The 21,884-nt window shown below is 34.1% G+C and overlaps 2 protein-coding genes and 1 long non-coding RNA gene across 6 annotated transcripts; 2 read left to right on the top strand and 1 right to left on the bottom strand.

The window, feature by feature from the left end:
• Positions 1-4,480: 4,480 nt before the first annotated feature.
• Positions 4,481-6,708, bottom strand: LOC129883519 (uncharacterized). The gene is made up of 2 exons (XR_008765917.1): positions 6,036-6,708; positions 4,481-4,676 (listed from the first exon to the last, which is right to left on the bottom strand). It is a non-coding gene; the product is annotated as an uncharacterized LOC129883519 (long non-coding RNA).
• A 3,093-nt stretch (positions 6,709-9,801) lies between these two features.
• On the top strand, positions 9,802-16,324 carry LOC129883337 (uncharacterized). 3 transcript variants are annotated; one of them, XM_055958023.1, is made up of 8 exons: positions 9,802-9,977; positions 12,128-12,382; positions 13,023-13,165; positions 13,301-13,397; positions 13,497-13,607; positions 13,739-14,014; positions 14,930-15,267; positions 15,771-16,324. In XM_055958023.1, exons 2-8 carry the CDS (start codon positions 12,229-12,231, stop codon positions 15,984-15,986), a joined length of 1,335 nt encoding a protein of 444 aa, XP_055813998.1. In that variant the 5' UTR covers positions 9,802-9,977; positions 12,128-12,228; the 3' UTR covers positions 15,987-16,324. The 3 variants fall into 3 exon arrangements, with proteins under 3 accessions (XP_055813998.1, XP_055814104.1, XP_055814074.1); XM_055958129.1 differs by having other exon boundaries at positions 9,803-9,977; positions 13,500-13,607; XM_055958099.1 differs by lacking the exon at positions 9,802-9,977 and adding an exon at positions 9,984-10,082.
• A 1,787-nt stretch (positions 16,325-18,111) lies between these two features.
• LOC129883192 (uncharacterized) lies at positions 18,112-20,395 on the top strand. Of its 2 annotated transcripts, none has more exons than XM_055957916.1 (3): positions 18,112-18,260; positions 18,384-18,664; positions 20,159-20,395. In XM_055957916.1, exon 2 carries the CDS (start codon positions 18,394-18,396, stop codon positions 18,655-18,657), a length of 264 nt encoding a protein of 87 aa, XP_055813891.1. In that variant the 5' UTR covers positions 18,112-18,260; positions 18,384-18,393; the 3' UTR covers positions 18,658-18,664; positions 20,159-20,395. The 2 variants fall into 2 exon arrangements, with proteins under 2 accessions (XP_055813891.1, XP_055813809.1); XM_055957834.1 differs by having other exon boundaries at positions 18,113-18,260; positions 20,154-20,395.
• The last annotated feature ends 1,489 nt before the right edge of the window (positions 20,396-21,884 follow it).

The raw sequence follows: 21,884 nt of genomic DNA, 5'->3' as shown, positions 1-21,884 counted from the left end.
TCTACATGGATACTATAGAGTAGTGTTTCCACAAATTCAAAGTAAATATCACCGCCACCAACTCCAAATCATGAGTTGGGCAATTTTTCTCATGTGCCTTGAGTTGCCTTGAAGCATAAGCTATAACTTTACCTTTTTGCATTAGAACACAACCAAGACCAACTCGTGAAACATCACAATACATGACGAACCCATCAAAACCTTTCGGTAAAGTTAATATCGGAGCGGAGGTAAGCTTATCCTTCAACTCTTGGAAGCTTTTTTGGAACTTCACCTTCTTTTGAGTCAAAGTAGCCAAGGGCGATGCAGTGGAAGAGAAGCCTTCCACAAGCCGTCTATAATAACTGGCTAAGCCCAAGAAACTCCGAATATCGAAAGAAGTCAATGGTCTAGGCTAATTCTTAACCACCACGGTCTTCTTTGGATCAACCATAATTTCTTCTCCAAAAATAATGTGACTAAGGAAAGCAACCGACCTTGACCAAAATTCATATTTACTAAATTTTGCATACAAGTGACGGTCCTTGAGAATTTGCAACATAATACTCAAATGATCGGCATGCTCTTCTTCACTTTGAGAATAGATCAATATATCATCAATGAAGACAATCACAAACATGTCCAAGTGTTGCTTGAATACCCTGTTCATCAAACCCATAAAAGTTGCAAGGACATTCGTTATTCCAAAAGACATAACCAAAAATTCAAAGTGACCATACCGAGTTCTAAAAGCCATCTTCGGAATGTCACATTCCCTTACTCGTAGTTGATGATAACCCGATCAAAGATCAATCTTTGAAAAGTAGTTTGCTTCTTGAAGTTGGTTGAACAAGTAATCAATCATTGGATTGAGATACTTATTCTTGATTGTGACCTTGTTCAATTGATGGTAAGTAATACACATACGAAGAGAACCATCTTTCTTTCTAACAAAGAGAAACGGAGCACCCCATTGAGAGATACTCGGTCTAACGAAATCCTTATCTAGCAAATCCTTCAACTGATCCTTTAACTCTTTTAATTTTGTCGGGTCTATTCGATAAGAAGGAATAGAGATAGTCTGAGTATCGGGGAGAAGATCGATACCGAAGTCTATTTCTCTTCCGGGAGGAATGCCAGAGAGATCATTGAAAATAACTTCTGAAAACTCATTAACAACTAAAATTGATTTAAGAGTAGGAGTATCGGAGTTAGTATCTCTAATCCGAACTAGATGATAGATGCAACCCTTGGAAATCATTTTCCGATCTTTTAAGTCATGAGATGAATTTGACCTTAAACACAAAATTACTACCTTTCCACTTTAGGAATGGTTTATTAGGAAACTAAAACTTAACCACACGGGTTCTACAACATATATAGGCATAACATGCATGAAGCCAATCCACACCAAGAATAACATCAAAATTGGTCATATCAGGCTCCACTAGATCAACGGATGTGACATTATGAAAAACTAAAACTGTAAAATTTCTATAAACTCTTTTAGCCACAACTGAATCATCAACCGAAGTATGGACCAAAAAAGTCTTTAGCAAGATATCGGGACTAACAATGAATCTCATAGATAAAGTAGCACCCGAATCTAATAATACATAAACATCAAAGTTAAAGACTTTTAATATACCAATCACAATATCGGGGGAATTCTCTAACTCCTGACGAGTCTGAAGAGCATAAAATTTATTTTGGCGCTGACCACCACCCGAAATAGTAGCATGCTGATCCGGACGGCCAGTAGTCTGAGTTTGAACTTGGGATCTAGCCCCTTCTACACTACTTTGCATGATGACCGAGCTTTCCACACTTGAAACAAACATCCAACCCCGCTAAGCATTCTCCCCTATGGTTTTTTCCACACTTCTTACATGGAGGGATAACTTGACCACCTAGAGTTCCACCTTGTGCCTTAAGATTTGGCACCCTATCTTTCTCAAACTTTGGAGCCGGGGTGCTTGAAGAACCTTGGCGTTGAAACTTTTGGCCTTGATGGAAATGACCATTATCATCACTGGACTTGTTGTAAGAAAACCCACCTTCAAAATGAGCCTTCTTGGACTCCTTCAAATTACTTTCCTTAAGCTTCTCTCCTTCAATTACTCGGCATAAGTCATGAGTCTAGAGATGTCCATCTCCTTGATGAGCATAGCGGTTTGGTATTCTTTCATAATCAAGTCCGACACTCTCAAAATAAACTTGCTCATTCAGGCACGAGAGTCGACTACCAAGGATAGAGCATACTTGGATAATTTTGTGAACTTGAGAGCATACTCCCTCAAACTCATGTTTCCTTGCTTGAGGTTGATAAACTCCAACACTTTCGCCTCCCTTAACTCAAGTGGGAATAAATGATCAAGAAATGCAACTTTGAACTTTTCCCAACCTATGGTACCCTCTTCAACCCTTTCGGGTTTCCATTGGTTGTACCGTACTTGAGCGATACCTTTGAGTTGGTAGGCCGTTAATTCCACCTTCTCTTCCAAAGACACTACCATAATCTCAACAATCTTGTACAATTCATCAATAAAGTCTTATGGATCCTCATCAACCTTAGATCCATGAAACTTGGGAGGGTTCATCCTCGTGAAGTCTCTAACCCTTGAAGGTTGGGTAGATACATTGGGTGGAACAACTGCTACTTGATTCACTTGAGTAGTAACAACTTAGGCTAGCATTTGAAAAGCGGCTCAAAACTCCGCATTAGACACTTGTTCATTTAAAGGATCATTTGGAGCTTGTTGCTCCTCTCCCTCAACATTCTTTCGGATAGGGTATCTTCGTAGAGGCATAATTCTGTAAAAAATAGAAACTAAACATCGATTAACATAAAAATATGAAAGAAAGAAATAGACAAGCAAGAAGACAGAAAATTGCACAATCATATATAGAAGAAAAGATAATCATTTTTAGTATTTAAACTACCCCAAAGAAATACAAATAAAATATTAAGTAATTAAATAAATAAGGATTTAACTAAACTAAATTAATTTATCCTACTCGGATCAGTGTCAGGCTTATTAACGGGAGACAAAATACATAAAGTATGCCTGAATCACCTTTTCATCATTTTCAAGGGGCCTATTTACCCCTACCCCTCCTAAATTCATTTATTATTATCCTAAAAGGTGAACTAAAAGAAATATAAAGCCAACGTCTTAAAGGTGCCTAGCGTCCCAATTTAATGTTCAAGAGGCATTGGACTTGCTAATTGGAGTGAATTTTAGACTAAAACAAAATATAGGCTTCCTAATTAGACACATCGTCAAACATAACAACAAAGACGAGCAATTAGCACATAAAGTATCAAATATGCCTCTAGATTAATTAATTAACATGCTTAAAAACACATACAAGTTATAAAGGCCATAATAAATATTAGGTATGTGCAAACATAATTAAATATAAGAGGCATAATGCAAAACTCGAACATGATTAATAAAGGCATTCTTGACAAAATTAGTTGTTAACTAAAAATATTTCTTAAATGCTATGAGTATGTTTTCTAACTAATCGCATGCTAAACGTTTATGACAAGTATTATAAGCGTGATAACTGGATGAAAACTTATTAAAGTACTATAATCATGGTTCCAAAATAAAATCACACGTTAAAATATTGATTAAGTCCTATAAGAATAATTTTTATAATAGTGAAAATATTTATTAAATTCTATAGATATGATTTCTATATGAATAAATTATTTTTAAAAAAAAATTAATAAATCCTAGACATGATTTCTATGACATAATATGATAAAAACTTATTAAAAATCTATAGGCGCAATTTTTATTTAATAAACATGCTGAAATTTATTTATGGGAGCTTATGATTATGAATTTGTTCACATGACATATCCAAAATACTTATTAAAGCCTACATACAATTACTTTACTCCAAATAGTGTGCCTTTTAGATCAAGTAACATGACGAAACATATTGAACTAATCTTAACATGCTGAAACTATCGTATAATATCCATGGGCATAGTTTTTACTCGAAATAGCAGCTTACTAAAAGATATATCAATCCTATAGGACTGATTTTTAATTACAGAACATATTAACATATTTGTAAAAGTAAACGATAGGCATGGTTTCTAATTAAAGAGTACGATAAATTAAATAGTGCATACAAACAGTTTATTAAAACTTAGTATGCCAAATATACTAAAGTGAATAGACCTAATAGACATAGCCCTTTATTAAATGTATTAAAAATATTTATTAAACTTGCGTACATAATAGTGAATGATTAACAAAATAGATTATGAATAATATAACTAGATTTTTGTAAGACAGAGAAAAGTTAGGCAGATTATCAGCGAACATTCAAGCCAATTAGGAAAAGATTTACCCTTTTTTAGAAAATACACGATAATGATAGATGATCAATTGAATACTTATGAACTAGGCCTATTAAATCATACTTAAATTATTATTTAGCATAGTTTTAATAATTATCCATCTAGCGCACACACATATACACGTAGGTTTCCCCTCCTCCCTTAAGGGGTCCCCGATTATTTATTATTATAGAGAAGTATTTAATAAAAAAATATTACATGCTAAAAAAATGAATAAGTAACTCAAACAAGTAAAATCTTAAACATGACTAATCATGTCCAGTAAATCCCTTCCCAGTCGACTCTTCAACATCTTGACCTTCATGCTCAAGCCCTGATTGACATAAAAAGAGACACAAACACTTATCCAAAAATATAGAATATACATACATAACTTCAAATAGTTTCAAAGTATTTCAAATATCAAACACGGAATATTGAACAACGCTTTGAGAGATAACAAATATCACGCAGAGAGTAAGGATGAGTACTGACCTGTATGCCTCCATTTTTTAACAATACATAAAGTGATGGTATATTATACACAAAAAATTGAAATTGTTCTAGTAAGAGTTACTAACCGGTTGAATAGACAGTAATGAGAGAAATCTGAATTTGGAGCAACAGATTTGACAGAAAATATCAATAATGAAACACAATCAGTCCACAAACTTTAACACATTAAGATCACTAGAACCTCATAGGGTTCCAAGCAGAGCTCATGCCAAAGTGGCCAGCAACAGAAACAGAATATAAGAAAAGCTAAGATTATTGCAATATTCTCAGTATTTCAGTGGTATGAAAAACATTTAGAGTTGTTCAGTGTGAAGAGAAGTGTAAATCCGTTAGCCAAGAGAGTTAGAATGAACTATGTTTATATAGAGAAAGTACTAGAGTCAATCACAGAAGTTATGGAGGAATAATATCAATCAAAGGAAGAGAAATTTTCCTTAAGCAGTGAATGATTCATATTTTGCCATAAACTAAAAGGATCCCAATAATTCAAGCAACAAAGTAATATATGTAGACTTTATTATATCAAAGTTTACCATAAAAACAACTAAAAATCTGTACAAGCTAAATAAGGTAACAAGAATCAATTAACATACTAAAATTTTCCTCAATAATGCAGTACTAATCTATTTTAAATCAATGGAGGAGGAAGATTAATTATGCTAGATACCAAATAGTTACTACAGGTTAGCAAATAAAGAAAAATGTTAATTATTATAATTATTTCCCAATAATCAAGCCACTTGGTCAATAACCCGGATTAGACCATAACTAGGCTAAATATACAAGTTATTATAATTCAACAGAATCAATTAAGAGAGTGTGACATAATAGGATTAATTAATATTCAAATATATATCAAGACAAACTAGATACGATCAATACTCTGTCAGTTTAACAATAAAAAAATGGCCTGCACAGGGATTTCGATTGACAGTGTTGAACACTCAAAATGTATTAATTCAAATTCACACAAGAACGCACAAAAATCATACACAGATTAAAAGAAGTTCTTTCTTAATACAAAGCTAACAAAAGGTAGTAATGATAATATCGACTATCATTTCACATAAGAACGAAAGCAAGAAACAATACCGTAGCGAACTTCCAGTCTCACAATCTGCTCATGCAATCCAAATAATTGAAGAGACAATTATCAATTAAAATGGAGAAACATTACCTGGGACGGATCTTTCACAGATCCGTTCTTAACACAAATGGGGTCTCAAAATATCCGAGATGTTTCGAACTCGGCAAATCTCCGGTCAATCTGGTTTAGATCACGGTGGTCGTTGTTGACATCGCTACTGCTAGCCTTGTCGAAACTCTGCGATTCACGAAGAGAGGGGCGGTGGTTGTTGGTTCAGGCATCGCCGGCGAAGGGAGAGGAGCAGGGGACGACGCTGGGGTCTCCATTCCGTGGTTGTCCGCCGGATAAGAGGAAGGCAGACGAGAGGGAGGTGGCGGGCTTTGGCGTGGTTCGCCGGAGAGTAAAGAGGAGGAGAAGAGAGAGAGAGGCGGCGATAGTGGTGCGGTGGAGAGAGGAGAGACTGAGAGGGTGAGGCGGTGCAGTGGAGGTAGAGAGAGCGGAGGGAGAGAGGGGTCTGTGGAGGTGGTTCTCTTTTTGAGAAGAAGGAGAGGCGGTGGAGAGAGGAGGAGAGAGTATAGGGGTGCGGGGGGAGGGGGGGGGAAGTCCCTCTCTTCTTTCGGAGAAGATGAAAAGTGATTAGGGATTTTTGGGTCTTTTGTTTTAATAAAAATAGGAAAGAAACAGAGAATTGTTATAAAAGAAATTAACTTAACAACGTAATAAGAGAAAAAAAGATTAATAGAAAGAGAAAGAGTTAGCTATATTTTTTTTTGTATCTATTTACATTGTAAAACAAGTTAATTTATAGGAAATGAAAAGGGGGAAAATATGAGGGGACAATGGAGGGCGGAAAGAAAAGGGAAAAATAAGTGGAACATCCACTTCTTCCTAATACTCCCCCTTGGATGTCCACGTGTAATGTGCCTCAAAAAAATAAAAAAATAATTACAAGAAACAATATACATATGGTGTACCTCGTTAAAACCTTACTATGAAAAACTCAGTGGAAAAAAGTCTAGTGAAGGAAAAAGAGTACACACATCTGGTAATACGCCTTGAGTGCTGCTTCATTAAAAACCTTATTAGAAAAATCCAGTGGGACAAAACCTAAACTAAGGAAAAAAGAGTGTAGTGTGTATTATACTCCCCTTGATGAAGACATCATTTAATATCTCGAAGATGACGCATATGTATCAGAATCTTATGTATCAAGCTTTAGTGCTTCTGATACATCTAGTTTATGTATCAGATTCTCATGTATCAAGATTTAATACTTCTGATACATATTATTTTTGTAACAGATTCTCATGTATCAAGCTTTAATATTTCTGAAATTTTTATCTTTTTTAAATGTCAGTTTTCTGAAGATTTACTGCTTCTGATACATCTAGTTCAAGTTGTATTTAATCATTTTCCATGTCAATGCTTTTGATACATCGTGTTTATATTTTTGCAAGAATTGTGGTATTTTTCTGGCTATTTTTGCTGAATATCTTAGTGATAAAATTTCTATTCCAACTACTCGACTACATGCCGAATTCTTCCGTTCAAGATATGTAGCACTATTGTGGATTTTTGGTTCTCGAAAGGCCAAGAATGATTATATTAGCGAAAATAACCATCCAAAAAAATCTAAGAGAGATTTCATCTCTCCTAGTCAAGGAGAACCGATGGACGTCGAGTATTTTTTTTTTTGAATTTTGTAGTAGTAGAATATACAATTATATTTTTGCACCAATAGTAAATACTTTTTTTGGCTATTCAAAAATTTAGCAGACTTTTAAGTTTTGCTCATGTATCAAACTCGAATATAAGATGAAAGTTTATGTATCATATTCTCATGTATCAAACTTGACTGCTTCTGCAACATCTTTTTTATGTATCGCATTCTCATTTATCAAGTCTTACTGCTTCTGATACATCTTGTTTTTATATCATATTCTCATGTATCAAACTTGTTTGCTTCTGATACATCTTGTTTATGTATCATTCTTTAATGCTTCTGATACATATTGTTTATGTATCAGAATCTCATGTATCAAGTTTTAGTGGTTCTAATACATATTGTTTATGTATAAGATTCTCATATATCAAGATGTAATAATTCTGATACATCCTATTTATGTATAAGATTCTCATGTATCAAGCTTTACTACTTCTGATACATCTTGTTTTTTGTATTAGATTCTCATGTATCAAGCTATACTGCTTCTGATACATCTTGTTTTTGTATCATATTCTCATGTATCAAGCTTTAATGATTTTGATACATCTTGTTTTTGTAACAGATTCTCATGTATCAAGCGTTAATATTTCTGATACATCTTGTTTATGTATCAGATTCTCATGAATCAAGCTTTAGTGCTTCACCTCGGATTGCCAAACTCCAGAATGTCTAAGTAGTATCGCGATATTCATCTCGATTCGTTTGATGAAAATCGAATTTTGAATTGAATTTTTTGTTCGCAATTATGCTCTGTTTTTTGAGTTTTTCTTCATCTTCATAACTGTTACGTTTTTTTAAGGATTATTTCCCTTAATTAGCTATGGCAAAGAATAGAATGAAAAAGAATATTGACAAGAGAAGAACTGAGAGGTAATTTGAAGAAGGAGACTAGGTATTCTTGAAACTTCAACCTTATTGGCAGACATCCTTGGCTGTAAGGAAAAGTCTCAAATTGGCTTCCAAATTCTATAGACTATATCAGATCATTAAGAAAATTGAACTTGTTGCTTATAAGTTCAAGATACCCCCTGTGTTTCACATTTCACAACTCAAGAGAAAGGTTGGTAGTCAAAAAATCTCTTTTATAAATCCTTCTATTTGCTCACCCAAACCCATATTTGTGCTTGACAGGAGAATAATCACGATATTCAACTTGATTTGCTTGATGAAACTCGTAATTTGGATTGAATTTTTTGTTAGAACTTATGCTCTGTTTTTGAGTTTTTCCTTCTTAGTCAGATCTATTTCTTTTTTCTAATGGATTCTTTGCCTCAATTAGCATGGTAATTGATTGAAACAACCAAGCAAAGCTTGAATTACGTTACTTACCATAAATAACCCAACAATAATAATTATTTTACACCCAAATCCTGATGTATCAGCGTAGTAAGTAATGTATCAAAAATTTGAAAAAAAGAAGGGGAAATCGCGTGATTTAAGAAAAATAAGGGATACATTGTAATTGAGCCTTTTCACTATGAGATTTAGATAAAGAAACTTGTAAATATGCTCATGCTATTTTTAATAAAGGGCCATCGGCTTCTCTTTAAATTAAAAAGTTAAAAATAAATTGAAAAAAGCTTTAAAATCTTTTTTTCATTTGTATTATCTCTTTCTTTTTATAAAACCTCTCATTCTTGTATTGAATCACGCCGTTGGTTATTTGGCCCAAAGAGAAGGAACTTGGTCGACCTTGATTCACTTGTCATTAATTTCTTTTCACAATTTTAGTTATTAATTAGAATAATAATTTTTTTGGCAAACATTAATCATGTTCAATATTTATTTAGAAATTAATTAATTCAAATTTATGTTATGAAAATTATTAAATATACTTCTATTTTTAAAATTTAAACCCGAATCAAAATATGTTTATGGTTATCATAACCTTTATAGTTTATAGGAAGTCTATACACTGATACACATCCAAATTATAGTTGGCTTCAAATAAATAAAAAAAAAACGCTAAGCGAATATAAAAATTTAGTGCATGTTGAAGAGAAGGAAGAAAAGACAAACATGAAAATTATGGAAAGTGATACTTTGATTTCCACAAAATTAATAATAGAGTAACTGAAAATAAACAAATAAAATTAATTAATAGTCCAATTTTACTACTTATCTATCCTGACCCCCCCCTCCTTTTTCGACTTATCTCCCGACAAAAAAATATAGTACTAAAAATTTCGATTCCTGCAAGCTACTCTTCCCTTTTCCCCCTCTTTTTTTTCTTTTTCAATCTTTGGAGGGAAATATTTTTCGTTCAAACACCAAATTGAACATCGTCTTTTAAGATTGTGTCGCTGGTAAAACCCTAATTTTTCCTTTTTATTCTTCACTTGCTTCTCTTTCCTAGATTTTCATGCTGATTTATTGATTTATATGTAGTGATTTTGAAGTTTAAAGTGTAGGTATGGGGATTATTGAGCTCCTTTTTTAGCTTAATTCAACTGTCTTCTTGTTTTTTTTTTTTTTGCTACAGATGCCACTGTTTTAGGGTTTTGAATGACATTTGTTCAAATTTACTTGCTTGTGTTTTTTCTACACAAAGGAACTTTTATTATAATCAATCAACTAGTCTGTAATCCTGAATTTGTTGGGGGTCGAGTCTATAAATTATCTGCATCCATGTTGCTCAATTCAATCGTAGAATACTCTTCTATCTACCGCAACTCTACCCTTTTACCAGTCTTTGTTTAGGGGCTTGCCCTTAAAAAAAAACACGAGAGATTCTCTTAATTGGCTGGAATTCTTTGTCCTTGAGAAACGAAAGATTGAAATGCTAGCAATTACTTATAAATCTGATTCACCAAGCTATTGATGCATTAGTCCATACAGATATAAACTTTTCTGTCTTTCGCTTTCCTAGACTTTGAATAATGTTCTTTGGTATCTTGTTGAATTTCAATTAGCATCCAGGACTTCATAGCTTTTGTAATAGAATTGGCTTAAAATGGTGTATAGAAGTTTCAGGGATGACCTATAGATTTTTGGTTCTTTACTTTTGGAACCCACACTAGTTGTTTTGCAATACATGGAGATGTATTTCACTTTCTTGACAAGTGAATGATAAAAGCATTATAGAGCAGCACAAAGAGCAGGTTCGTACAGATTGTAACAGTCACAGTTTCCTAAAACCATAATAAGATTAGCCAACAGCATCTGAAAGATCTTTGGATCAGCATATTCTATGTTTGGGGTAAGTTGAAAATATAGTTAATGCTCGAGGAAGTTGAAATTCATAAACTTTTTTAGTCATCCGAGACTAATCAAAATATGTGTAAAATTGATTTCATGATCTTCCTTTATTTGTCAATGCATGATAAAAATAATTTTAAAACGAGAAATCCATTTTATCTCCAAGGTATTTATATTTGCTGGAAGGTGCACTGAAACTCTAGCCCATCTTCCATCTGATGTCTTGTTTTCTTGGTTGGGTCAAAGTCCCCAATGAGGGGAATGGTGCTCAAGGAATTAATATTGTTCAACTCTTATGGAAGTGTCTATACTGTACAGATACTTGAAAATTTCCTTTTCGAGGTTTAGTTTCCTTATTTTTTGTTTTGGATGGGTAAAGTTAAGTTTCTTTAGAGAGATTCAAAACACATGTTATTTTTCTATGGTGCTGCACACAGTTATTTGTGTGCGACCTTTAATTTTAAGCATTCTTCCCTATTAACTTTTTTTGACAAATGAGAAATCCCCAAGGCCAGTGACACGGTTCGAAAGTTGGCGGATAATGGGCCTGCCCCTTTACCTTGTCTACTTAAATACTAGGCTTTTTGTCTTCGGCAAGGTTCAAACCCATGATGTGTGCCTAACTCACACATCATGCGTTGTGCTCTTACCACTAGACCAAAGCTTTGGGGCTACATCCCTACCTACTAACTTATGCAATATATCTTCATGCATAGAATGACATAGCATTGTGCACATACACTACAGTTACTTGTTGACCCCTCTAAAGAAAAAGAAATTAAAAAATTAAAGTATAATCCTCTTAACCAGTACTTTTAAAGAGTTTGACAATTTGTAGTTGAATTATATTTGGTGAGAAAGACTGCAAAAGTTTTATTACCTTCTGCATAGATTTTTCCCTGTTTAATTATGGGTATGTTGATCGATGTGTTGTTTGGTACTTGCTTTCTGTCTATCTTTGTGCATGTGATGTAACTTTTGCATCTGCATACATGCAACATCCTTTTAAGCTACAATGAGCTTAAGTATTAATATCTACTACACATGGTAACAGTGGTTTGTCTGCAGAAAATGTTGCTAATTGATGCAACCTCTTTTCAAGTCATCATCATATGCAATGAATTGGTAATTATACATGCAGAGGGACTTCTATGGCTTTATACAATTATTCAGAGAGATTTCGTGTTCATTCTGTATTTATTTGCTAAAGCTTATAACAAATTGTCTATATCTATTTCTTGACTGCAATTCTCTCCAGGAAACTACGCGTGCTTGGACAAGGAGTGATTCAATACTTCTTTGTCACAATTCTTAAAGCAGGATAAAACATCTGTAGAGTGGACTCTGCTGTAGTTAGCTATGCAGACTAAGAAAAAATTAAATGGGAGAAATCCACGAGAGCTGGCTAGTCCAACGGTTTCAAGGCAGCAGCGAAAAATGTCTGAGAATGTGCAAACTGAGGCAAAGCAAGTTAAGGAACTTATAACATCTTCAGTAAGGAAGCAAAAATCAGGTAAGTATTGTATGGAACCCATCCTATGATGACCAAGTGATTTTATTTATTTAGTCTTTAGCTTAAGATGCACACTTGACGTGATATTTGGGGCATATTCCAAAAAGTTAGTAGGGTTTGTTGCTGTTTCTGTTGTTCAAGCTTCATCAGAATCTATTTATATTTCTTTTTGTATGCATTACCAATTCAGATAGCTTCTGACTCAAAGTGTTTGTAATGTGGTAATGATTTAATTAGAATTTTTCTGTATTTTTGTCCATAACTGCTTGCTTTCTTTTGTTGTTTTCCCTATATTATTCTTTGATCTCAGTTGCTGCCACATAGAGAAGTGATTGTTTTCTCCTGGAAATTTACCATCTAACAAGAAACAAAATCTAAAAATGGTACAATTTGAAGTGATTTTACAAATGTTTTTTCCATCTTGTGTATCCCTCTGCATGCTTCCGTTACTCCTCGGGAACAATCACTGAAATCTGGTGCAGGAGTTAATCTTCCATGGTCCTAGTCAATGCATAATGTTTTCCAGTTAATCAACATCCTTGGTGTTGACTCTACTCCTTGTTTATATTAATATAGTCCTGGAAGAGCACATTTGTTTATCTGGGGCAACTCACCTCATTTACTATATTTGTGTTTATAGGAAGCAATTTTTCGAAGAAGATTGAGAATCATGTCGTTGGTACAGATTTGGATATAAGGTTTGGGTTGGTGGCTGATGACACTTCTGCTGCTTCAGACGCTCATGATGTTGTTCATGATTATAATAACATTACTATTAATAAGGTGATAATTTACATTTGCTTTATGTGTTATTGTTTGGGAGTCTTAGCTCACCTTGTTAAATGTAGATACTTTAAAGTGAGAATTGCAATAGAATGGTTGTTGTGGTGTATTATCTAATTATTTTTCTTAGTGTAGGACTATGATGGTGAAAGTGATAGTTGCAAAAGTGATACAATATTTTCTCCCACCTTCCATATATCTAGAAGTGTTGGAGGGGAAATTTCTAACCGAGGTAGGTAGATGCTTTGGCAGTTAAGTGTTGAGTAGGTCTATGAATTAATATTCTGACTAATCGTATATCCTTCAAAATTCTATCACATTTTTCCCTCAGCAGACTTCCTCAAATTCTTCCAGCAAGCAGACCAGCCATTGCAGGAGCCTGGAAAAGAAAATATAGGGGTTGATTTGCTGACAGGTCATTTTGTGCTAGACGAGGCTACAGGTAAGGTTTTTATGTGATAGTACATGTGCTGGTAACGGCAGACATATAGTCATGATTAGTCAAAATTGAATATGACTTCTGATGCTTTTTTCAATTGCTATTTATGTGAATTTGAATTTTTTTAAAAACAGATTTAGGGGGCCAGCATATGTCATCTGAAGTTTCAGCTGTGCATCTCTCTATCAAAGATTCAAAACTGGAATGCATTGATGAATTTAATCAAGTTCAGTTGCCTGCTGATGTCAATATGGAGGAAGAGGAAACTGAAGAGTTTGATGACTTTGATCCATATTTTTTCATAAAGAATTTACCAAACTTGTCCTCAGTTGTTCCAACATTTCGGCCTGTGTTGTTACCTAAACAGACACGGAGTTGCCCATCAACCACTCTCGTTTTGGACTTGGATGGTATTGCAGTCTATATTCTCAAGGCTAAACTAATTGTTTCCTTCTTTTGTGGTCTGTTCCAGTAATGCTCAACTTTCAACTAGGGAAAATGATAAGTTTTAGTACATATCCCAAAAGTAAAATGGTATTCCTTTTTCTTCTCTGAACAGTCGTGTCCTTTCCCCCTCAAGTAATAGTGGTCTGTAGGCATTCCTCTATCAGTATAATTAACACTTCTCTTAAAAAAATTTCTGTGCCAAAACAAGATATTGGTTGTTGATCAAATCCCAACAGGGGCAAAAAAAAAGCACAAGGTGATTTCTTCCCATCTACCTAAGCTTGAGTTGCCTAATGGAATAGTTGAGTGCCCGCAAACTGGCTAGAATGTCTAAAAAACAAAAGATATTTGGTTGCGGATGGAAACAGTTCATATATGTATCAATTTTGCCGAATATGTTTTATATAGTGATGATCCTTTTAACTGTTGCTTTGCTTCTTTCTCCCTTGGGCTTAGTTGGCCTTCATACTGCATTTCTCGTTGATGAGGATTCCCTATGATAGATATTCCTTCTCTCCTCTGATAAAAGAAAGAGAATATATTCCTAATCTCCTACCAAGGCTTTCTGTCCAGTATAGGCTTACCATTTAAATTGTTGAGTATACCCTGATTACTACCAAAATAACCAAGACCGGAAGATGATGCCATTCCCTCCTTTAGAAATATATGTTGGACATACTCATGCAAATTGCCACACGCCCAAGTGAATATGTGATGCCTATTGAATTGTGTGATCTTATGTTTGTACATCCAACATGGGATGCTTGTTGCTTTACTTTTTGAGCATCTACTCAGATTTCCTACCTCAAATGGTAGTATATGCTCATCATTTTCTTATTGGGCATGTTAAGCTGAGTCTAATCTTTTATATTTGACAGAGACCTTGGTGCACTCTACACTTGAACCTTGTGATGATGCAGATTTCACATTCTCAGTGAATTTCAACCTGAAAGATCATACCGTATATGTTCGATGCCGTCCTCATCTCCGAGATTTTATGGATAGAGTATCCAGCTTATTTGAGATTATCATATTTACTGCAAGCCAAAGCATTTATGCTGAGCAGCTTTTGAATGTGCTTGATCCAAAGAGAAAAGTATTTAGGCATCGTGTTTACCGTGAGTCTTGTATATTTGTTGATGGCAATTACCTTAAAGATCTGTCAGTTCTTGGCCGTGATTTAGGACGTGTGATTATCATTGACAACTCTCCTCAGGTGCTGTGTCAGAATCCCTCTTTGCTAAATAATGTTCCTTTATCAAGATTCGCGATCCCTGCTCTACCTGGTCCTTTCCATCTTGGTTTCTTTCACATGTTAAGTTCTGGTCCTTTACTTTTTTCAAAGCATCCTGCACCATGAGCAATTACAAGAGCTATTAAACTTTCATGTTCATAAAAAGCTGGAAAGAAACATGTTTATGGTTGGTTTTCTCCCCTGTTTCTTGAATTGATTGAACTGATAATCTTGCTTGGTAGTATTGCTGAAAGCTTAAATCTTACCATTTAAAAATAAAAATTGATGAAAGAGCTTATGTATTGCCTTCCTATTGGAATTGTCATACTGGATCACTTTCGTCGAGCATCATCTTATCTGAGTAATGTTTTTGATAATTGACAAATACTTGAGCACTTGTATGTGCTTTGGTGGGCAATTTATTCCTGTTTAGAATGTCATTCTCCACTTTTCTATCCTGATGTGGTAGACAGTTGTATTTGCAGGCATTTGGATTCCAGGTGGACAATGGTATTCCAATTGAGAGCTGGTTTGATGACCGTTATGACAAAGAGTTACTCTCACTGCTCCCATTTCTGGAAAGTTTAGTTGGAGTTGAAGATGTTAGACCGATTATTGCAAGCAAATTCAACCTTCGCGAGAGAATAGCTGCCGCTGCTTGTCCTTTTAACTCAATTAGAGGAGATGCATATGAGAGATAAAGGATCTGTGTCCGTATAGATTCAGTCTTGGTGACTTGAATTTTAGATTTCAATGGCTCTAGATGAGTTGCAGGAATTGGTTCTAAAGTATCTTTGTGGAAAAGCCAGTTTGCTAGAAAGGCTGGTTTCTAAAGTTGGTTAATTTATGTAATTCTCATTTATCTTGTAATGTTGTCATAACGAAGCTTTGAGGTTTGAGGAAAAACCCTCTCAATAAGTTTGTGTCTGAAACCTTCTGGTCAATCTCTGAACATTAGTTGTTGTTCAAATGTTGAGTTGCAAGTTCTCTGTACTCATTTGTACTACTTGCGTGTGTAAGATATATATCATTTCAGGTACGCGAGAAGGAACCATGGTGATTAATGTGCTATTGACTATTTTTAGTGTAATTTTGCTTTGTCTCTGTAGGCCGAGTCCAGAAGAAGAATCTCGAATTACAGAAATTTTAGTTTGTTACTACTTGGGGGAGAACAAAAGAAATTTGCATCTCCTCGCTTGAAAACATTAATAAGAAAATTATAGTTTATTTACTACAAATTTATTAAGAACTATGTCTTTGAAACGTTGGCTTCCATAGATTTCTAACAGCTAACAATTCCACAAACTATAAACAAAGAAGAAGATATATAAATTAGGTATAACTAAATCTTAATGGAGCAGCCGGAAAAAAAAAATATAGAGAAGAATATTTGTTTAATAAAGTTTGTTACATGAAATGCACCAAAATCAGAAGAGCAAGGGATCACTTTCAAAGAAATTCAAAGTGGGTTTAGAAAAAAGGGATGTAAATTGATCCATCTTTTTAGGGGAAGGAGGACTCCTATAAGATTTTTCATGGAAAATACTTTGCACACAAGTGTCTTTAAAAAGGGACAAAAATGAAAATATAGGACTCCTAATTAGTTAGTTTAATAAAGAAAGAATTGTTATAAGTTAATAAAATTATAATTGATTTTAAAGTTTTAAATGTGAGGATTTTAAATATAAGTCAAATAAAGAAATTCGTAAAAATTTTTTTTTTAGCCAATTTTAAAATAGAAGAAGTAATTGTTAAGAGTTTTTGCTGTTGGTGACGTTTTGTTTGGGCCAAGAGTTTTTTTTCTGGATTGTTTTCTTAAGTTAATAAAAGGGCAAATTACAACCCGTGGTCGTTCGGCCAAAGTAATTAGCAAAAAAATGGCCATTCTCTATATAGACATATATAATCAGTGTATATTTTATGTATAATCAAGCTATATTCAGTTTTTGAATGTATCATAATGTATATTTAGTGTATAGCTCATGTATAAGTAATTTATATTATATAGTCAATGTATATTTTCTATAATTTTGGCTATTTTTTATGTAAATAAAATATGACTATATTTGTTGTAAACTAATTAGTTTATTGTATATATTTGAAATTGTCCCTTAATAAAATGGCCTGTCCGATTTGGATTTAAAAAAAATGAAGAAGAGTTTTTTATATCTTACAAATAAAGAAAGTTTTAATAATTATAACCTTAATTAATTTTAAGAACTTAAATATTAAATAATAATTAAAGGACAATTATTTGATTAAATAATAAATGTCAATTTTATCTGAAATGTAACACATCAAATATATGTATCCTTTTTTTTTCCATATGTTATATAATTATATAAAGGGAAAATTTCATGTATGGCAAACCTTTTAAGCATGATTACTTTATATAGGTATAGTTTCTCTAATTACTTATAATAACAAACATAAATTTGTCATTATACAAATGCTGTAGCGAATTGTACAAATGTTGTACCCACGAATTATTTGTATATTGAAATATACAAACACTGCGAATTGTATAGCGAATTATACAAATGTTGTACACGAATTGTATAGCGAAATATACAAACGCTATACAAAAATTGCGAATTGTATAGCGAATTATACAAACGTTATACAAAAACTGAGAATTGTATAGCGAATTATACAAATGCTATTGTATATCGAATTATACAAACGCAATACACTAATTGTATAGCGAAAAATATAACAAATCTTGATAAAATATACCCACGAATGATAATAAAATGAAACTATATCCATTTAAAATAATAAGCTAGGAATGTTTCGAATTTTGCCTTGTATAAACTAGCATTTTATTGAGTAATTAACATGTTATGAAATTTGCGACATGGTAATAAGTAGAATAGCCCGTTAACCCGGTATGATTTGCTCCATTTATCTGCAGCAAGCCTTGGGAATTTTGAGTTGGGTTTGAAATCACATTTGCGAATCGTCGAGCAGCTAAGGTAATAATTCTCATTTGAGTATGTATGTATTTATATAGAGTAATTAGATTCTCCAACCAATCTCAGATTTCAAAGTTGTAGGGTTTTCTCTTTGGATACCTAATAGATTAATTGGATTTGCAGGGTAAAAGAAATGGGATTCATAATGGAATTTGCAGAGAACTTGATACTGAGATTAATGGAGGATCCAAAGGAGAGAGATCGGAAGTTTCGTGAACATGTGTACGCAACAAAGGCAAGGTGCGACAAGACTCGGGAGATGTGGAGTTATCCTCTGCGTCCCTATGGTTTCTGGACCTTTGATCGCCACAATGCTCAGAATTTCTGGGACCCTCAGATCAGCCAAGTTCCCGGCCGTCGAGATCCTTATGATGATCTCCTTCACGACTCCAACTGACTTTTCGGTGAGCTCGTAATTTTAGATTAACCTTCACCCATTATACAAGGGCATGTATAAATTACCTGCCACAATACATGGCCATTCCTCTTTTCTAACAAGTCAATGTCTTTACTCTCCATTTTCATTACTGAAACTTCTTGCAGTTATCTTTCCAAAATATTATGCCTAAATTTCTTTCAGGGTGTGTTTGATACCAAGGAAAATGATTTCTTAGAAAATGTTATAAGTGTTTTTTTAGTGTTTGGTAAATAAGTAAGAAAATATTATTCCAATAGCATTTATTCTTATCTAGCAATACACTATGGAGGCGGGATGGGATGGGATGGGATGGGATGGGATGGGATGGGATGGGATGGGATGGGGTGGGGAGTGGGGGTTCGGGGGTGGTAAGGGGTGGGGATTGGGTGGGTGGGTTGGAGACAATAAACATGGAATGTCACTTATGCAACTTGTTTTCCCTACTTCTATGAGGAAAGTCATTTTACTCATTTTTAAGGAATTTGTTTCCTAGAGAAAATGTTTTCCAAACATAGGAAATTTGGAAAATTATCCATACCAAACACACCCTCATGAGTCTTCTACTTTGGTTTTTGTTTCTTTTAAATACAAGTTACCACTATACTGACTGGAGGATCATGCTGCAGTTTATTGAAAGAGAGAATTGTCAGATCTAGAATTCTAGCCAGTTGATACCAAATTCATTGATTTGGTTTCCTGCAACCAAAAAAAAGAAAAAAAACACTTGTATCTTTCCTGTAGTGCACCCCTCTAGAGCTTGATTTGTTTTTCCTCTGATGCACTAGCAAGGTATTTTTCATCATTTCCACATTAAAGATTCTAAATTACCGGTATCTTGGAAATTTATGAATACCTTTAGTTGTTTATATTTTGACCTACCCTCAACTGGAATATGGGCAAAAGAGAGAGTGGTCAGTCTGACTCTTACCTGTCGAAGCCTGGAAATGCTTGTTCTCTGCTTCCTTCCTGCCCATTTAATTGGTATAAGGCGAGTACTAAGTGCTAGCTTTTGAATGACAGACAAAATGCCCCTTTAGTTTAGTGTAATCATTAGTAGAGTTTACTTGAAGCATTAATAGAACAACTATAACAGGTGTTAAAAGTGCACTACAAAGTAGACCTAAAATCAAATGTAAAATAAGTTAAGACTTACAATTAGTAGGAATTCATGCAAATCTAGCAAAAGATCCATATAGATGGTATCAACTAGTTGGGACTAGGGTTTATTCATGTTGGTAATCTTGCTCTAGGGTCCGTGTTTGTTAGTAGTTTTTGATTTTCTTGGATGCGTGTCAATAAAAAATGTAGAGAACCTCAATTTACTGAATATTATAAAGAATTGGGTCCATATGGGGTGTTGTAATGGTAGTGAGGATTCATATGGAAGACCTAACGAGGTTGTGATTTAGGCATAGTACTTGTTGTATTAACTTGTGATAAACAACATTATGAGCAAGCTTTGATGTTACTTGCAGGATAGCCAGGAGAGGTCAGCAAAGAAGCTCTTTTACAGTACCTGGTGATCCAGATTTATCTGTTTTCTGAACATTCTCCGTGCTAGACTATCGGAACAATTAAATAAATTGTGATGTTATCAATGATGTCAAAGGTACCTTGTTTTCACAAGGGTTTAACTTTTGTTTTGTTAATGTTGCATTTGAATCCTTAATTTGAAGAACCTGTGAGGCTATGGTATTTGCATCTGATGCTCTGCTTATCTCATGATGTGAAAGTTGAATGTGTGCATAGTTGAAAGAGGACTAGAGAAAGAAAGAAGCTACAATATTGGGTGCAAATGCCAGTGAAAAACTTACTTTCCACAAAAGGTTTAGCTTCAATACCGAGACAAATTGTTTAGGTCTGAAGCGCATCATCAAACTTATCAGTAGATAACTTAGTATTACATGTAAGTATGGTCTTGACGACTAGAATTCAAAGTTGTGTTTTTGTAGAGGGAAAATTAATGTTTTCTACAGATGATGGTGCTGAAAATTTGCCAATCCTGTAACAACTACTCTTGAGGGTGATGAATAATGAGGCAGTGAAAGACTATGGATGAGGATATAACCTTTACACATTACTTGTTAAAGCATGTCGTTGCTATAGCTATCAGATGCGGGGTAAGCTAATCCTAATCTTCTATGAAGAAATTAGTAGCAGGCATTACTTTGCGACTAGACTATAATAAGTTGAAATCCCACAAGAACAAACAGAAGGAAGGTTGGAATTGCGTGGAAAGTGCAATTGCACATATGCAAATCATTACTATTTGGAGATAACTATCAGAGAATATATAAATCATTCACATGCCAGAGGTAGCATAAGGTGTAATTCAAAGTTGTAGTTCTTCCCCATGCCTGTACCTCATCCGAATTTTAGAAAATCTCCATTCTAAATTTCCTTCATTCATCCCCCCTTTAATTAGAAGGGACTTCCTCATTTTCTACAGTCACTCAACCTTTTATATGTATTGGAGATTTTCTTAACAATTATTTTGGGGGATATAGTTATTATGGCTTCATTTGTTTTTATTTTTTGAGAGGAATATTTCTGAATTTGGTACGAATTATTGGTTTTATGTCTGAACTATTGACAACCTTAAATTCATCTGCTTGACTAACGCAACTTAAATACACCTCTCTCATGCCATACACATAAATGTGTTATTAACGCACGTACACGTGGAATTTTCTACTGATCTGACATATATATAGATATATATTGTATGACATGAGAGGGGTGTTTTAAAAATCAATTTGTCAAGTAGAAGGGTGCTTTAAGACTGCCAATAATTCGGAGACGAAATTAATAATTTGTGTTAAGTTCAGAGACGAAACTAACAACTTCATATTTATTTTACTTTTAAAATATTATTTATTACTTGTCTTTTTTATAGGGTGAAATAAAAAATTCACACCCATTAAATTTTAAGTCAGGAGCCGAAAGGTTAAGTTTTTTTTTTTGCAAAAATTTCATAACGGCGATTAATTTTGAAATGAAATCAAAAGGGTAAAAACGCACACTAAGGTGCGACTTACCCTTTATCAGTTGACGTCCGTCAGTCAAAACGTTAAAAGAAATCACATGGACAAGTCGCACCACATCATGCGACTTTCTTTATATCGTGGGCCCAAGCACCTCTTCCCACCCCTACCCCACACCATCCCCAACACCCACCCTATTGCCCACCTCTCAGCCCACCCCCA

This window comes from Solanum dulcamara, chromosome 1, assembly GCF_947179165.1.
Source record: "Solanum dulcamara chromosome 1, daSolDulc1.2, whole genome shotgun sequence".
In the NCBI taxonomy this organism is placed as follows: domain Eukaryota; kingdom Viridiplantae; phylum Streptophyta; class Magnoliopsida; order Solanales; family Solanaceae; genus Solanum; species Solanum dulcamara.
The sequence above is the reverse complement of the archived record's forward strand: the minus strand, read 5'-3'. Positions and strand labels throughout refer to the sequence as shown.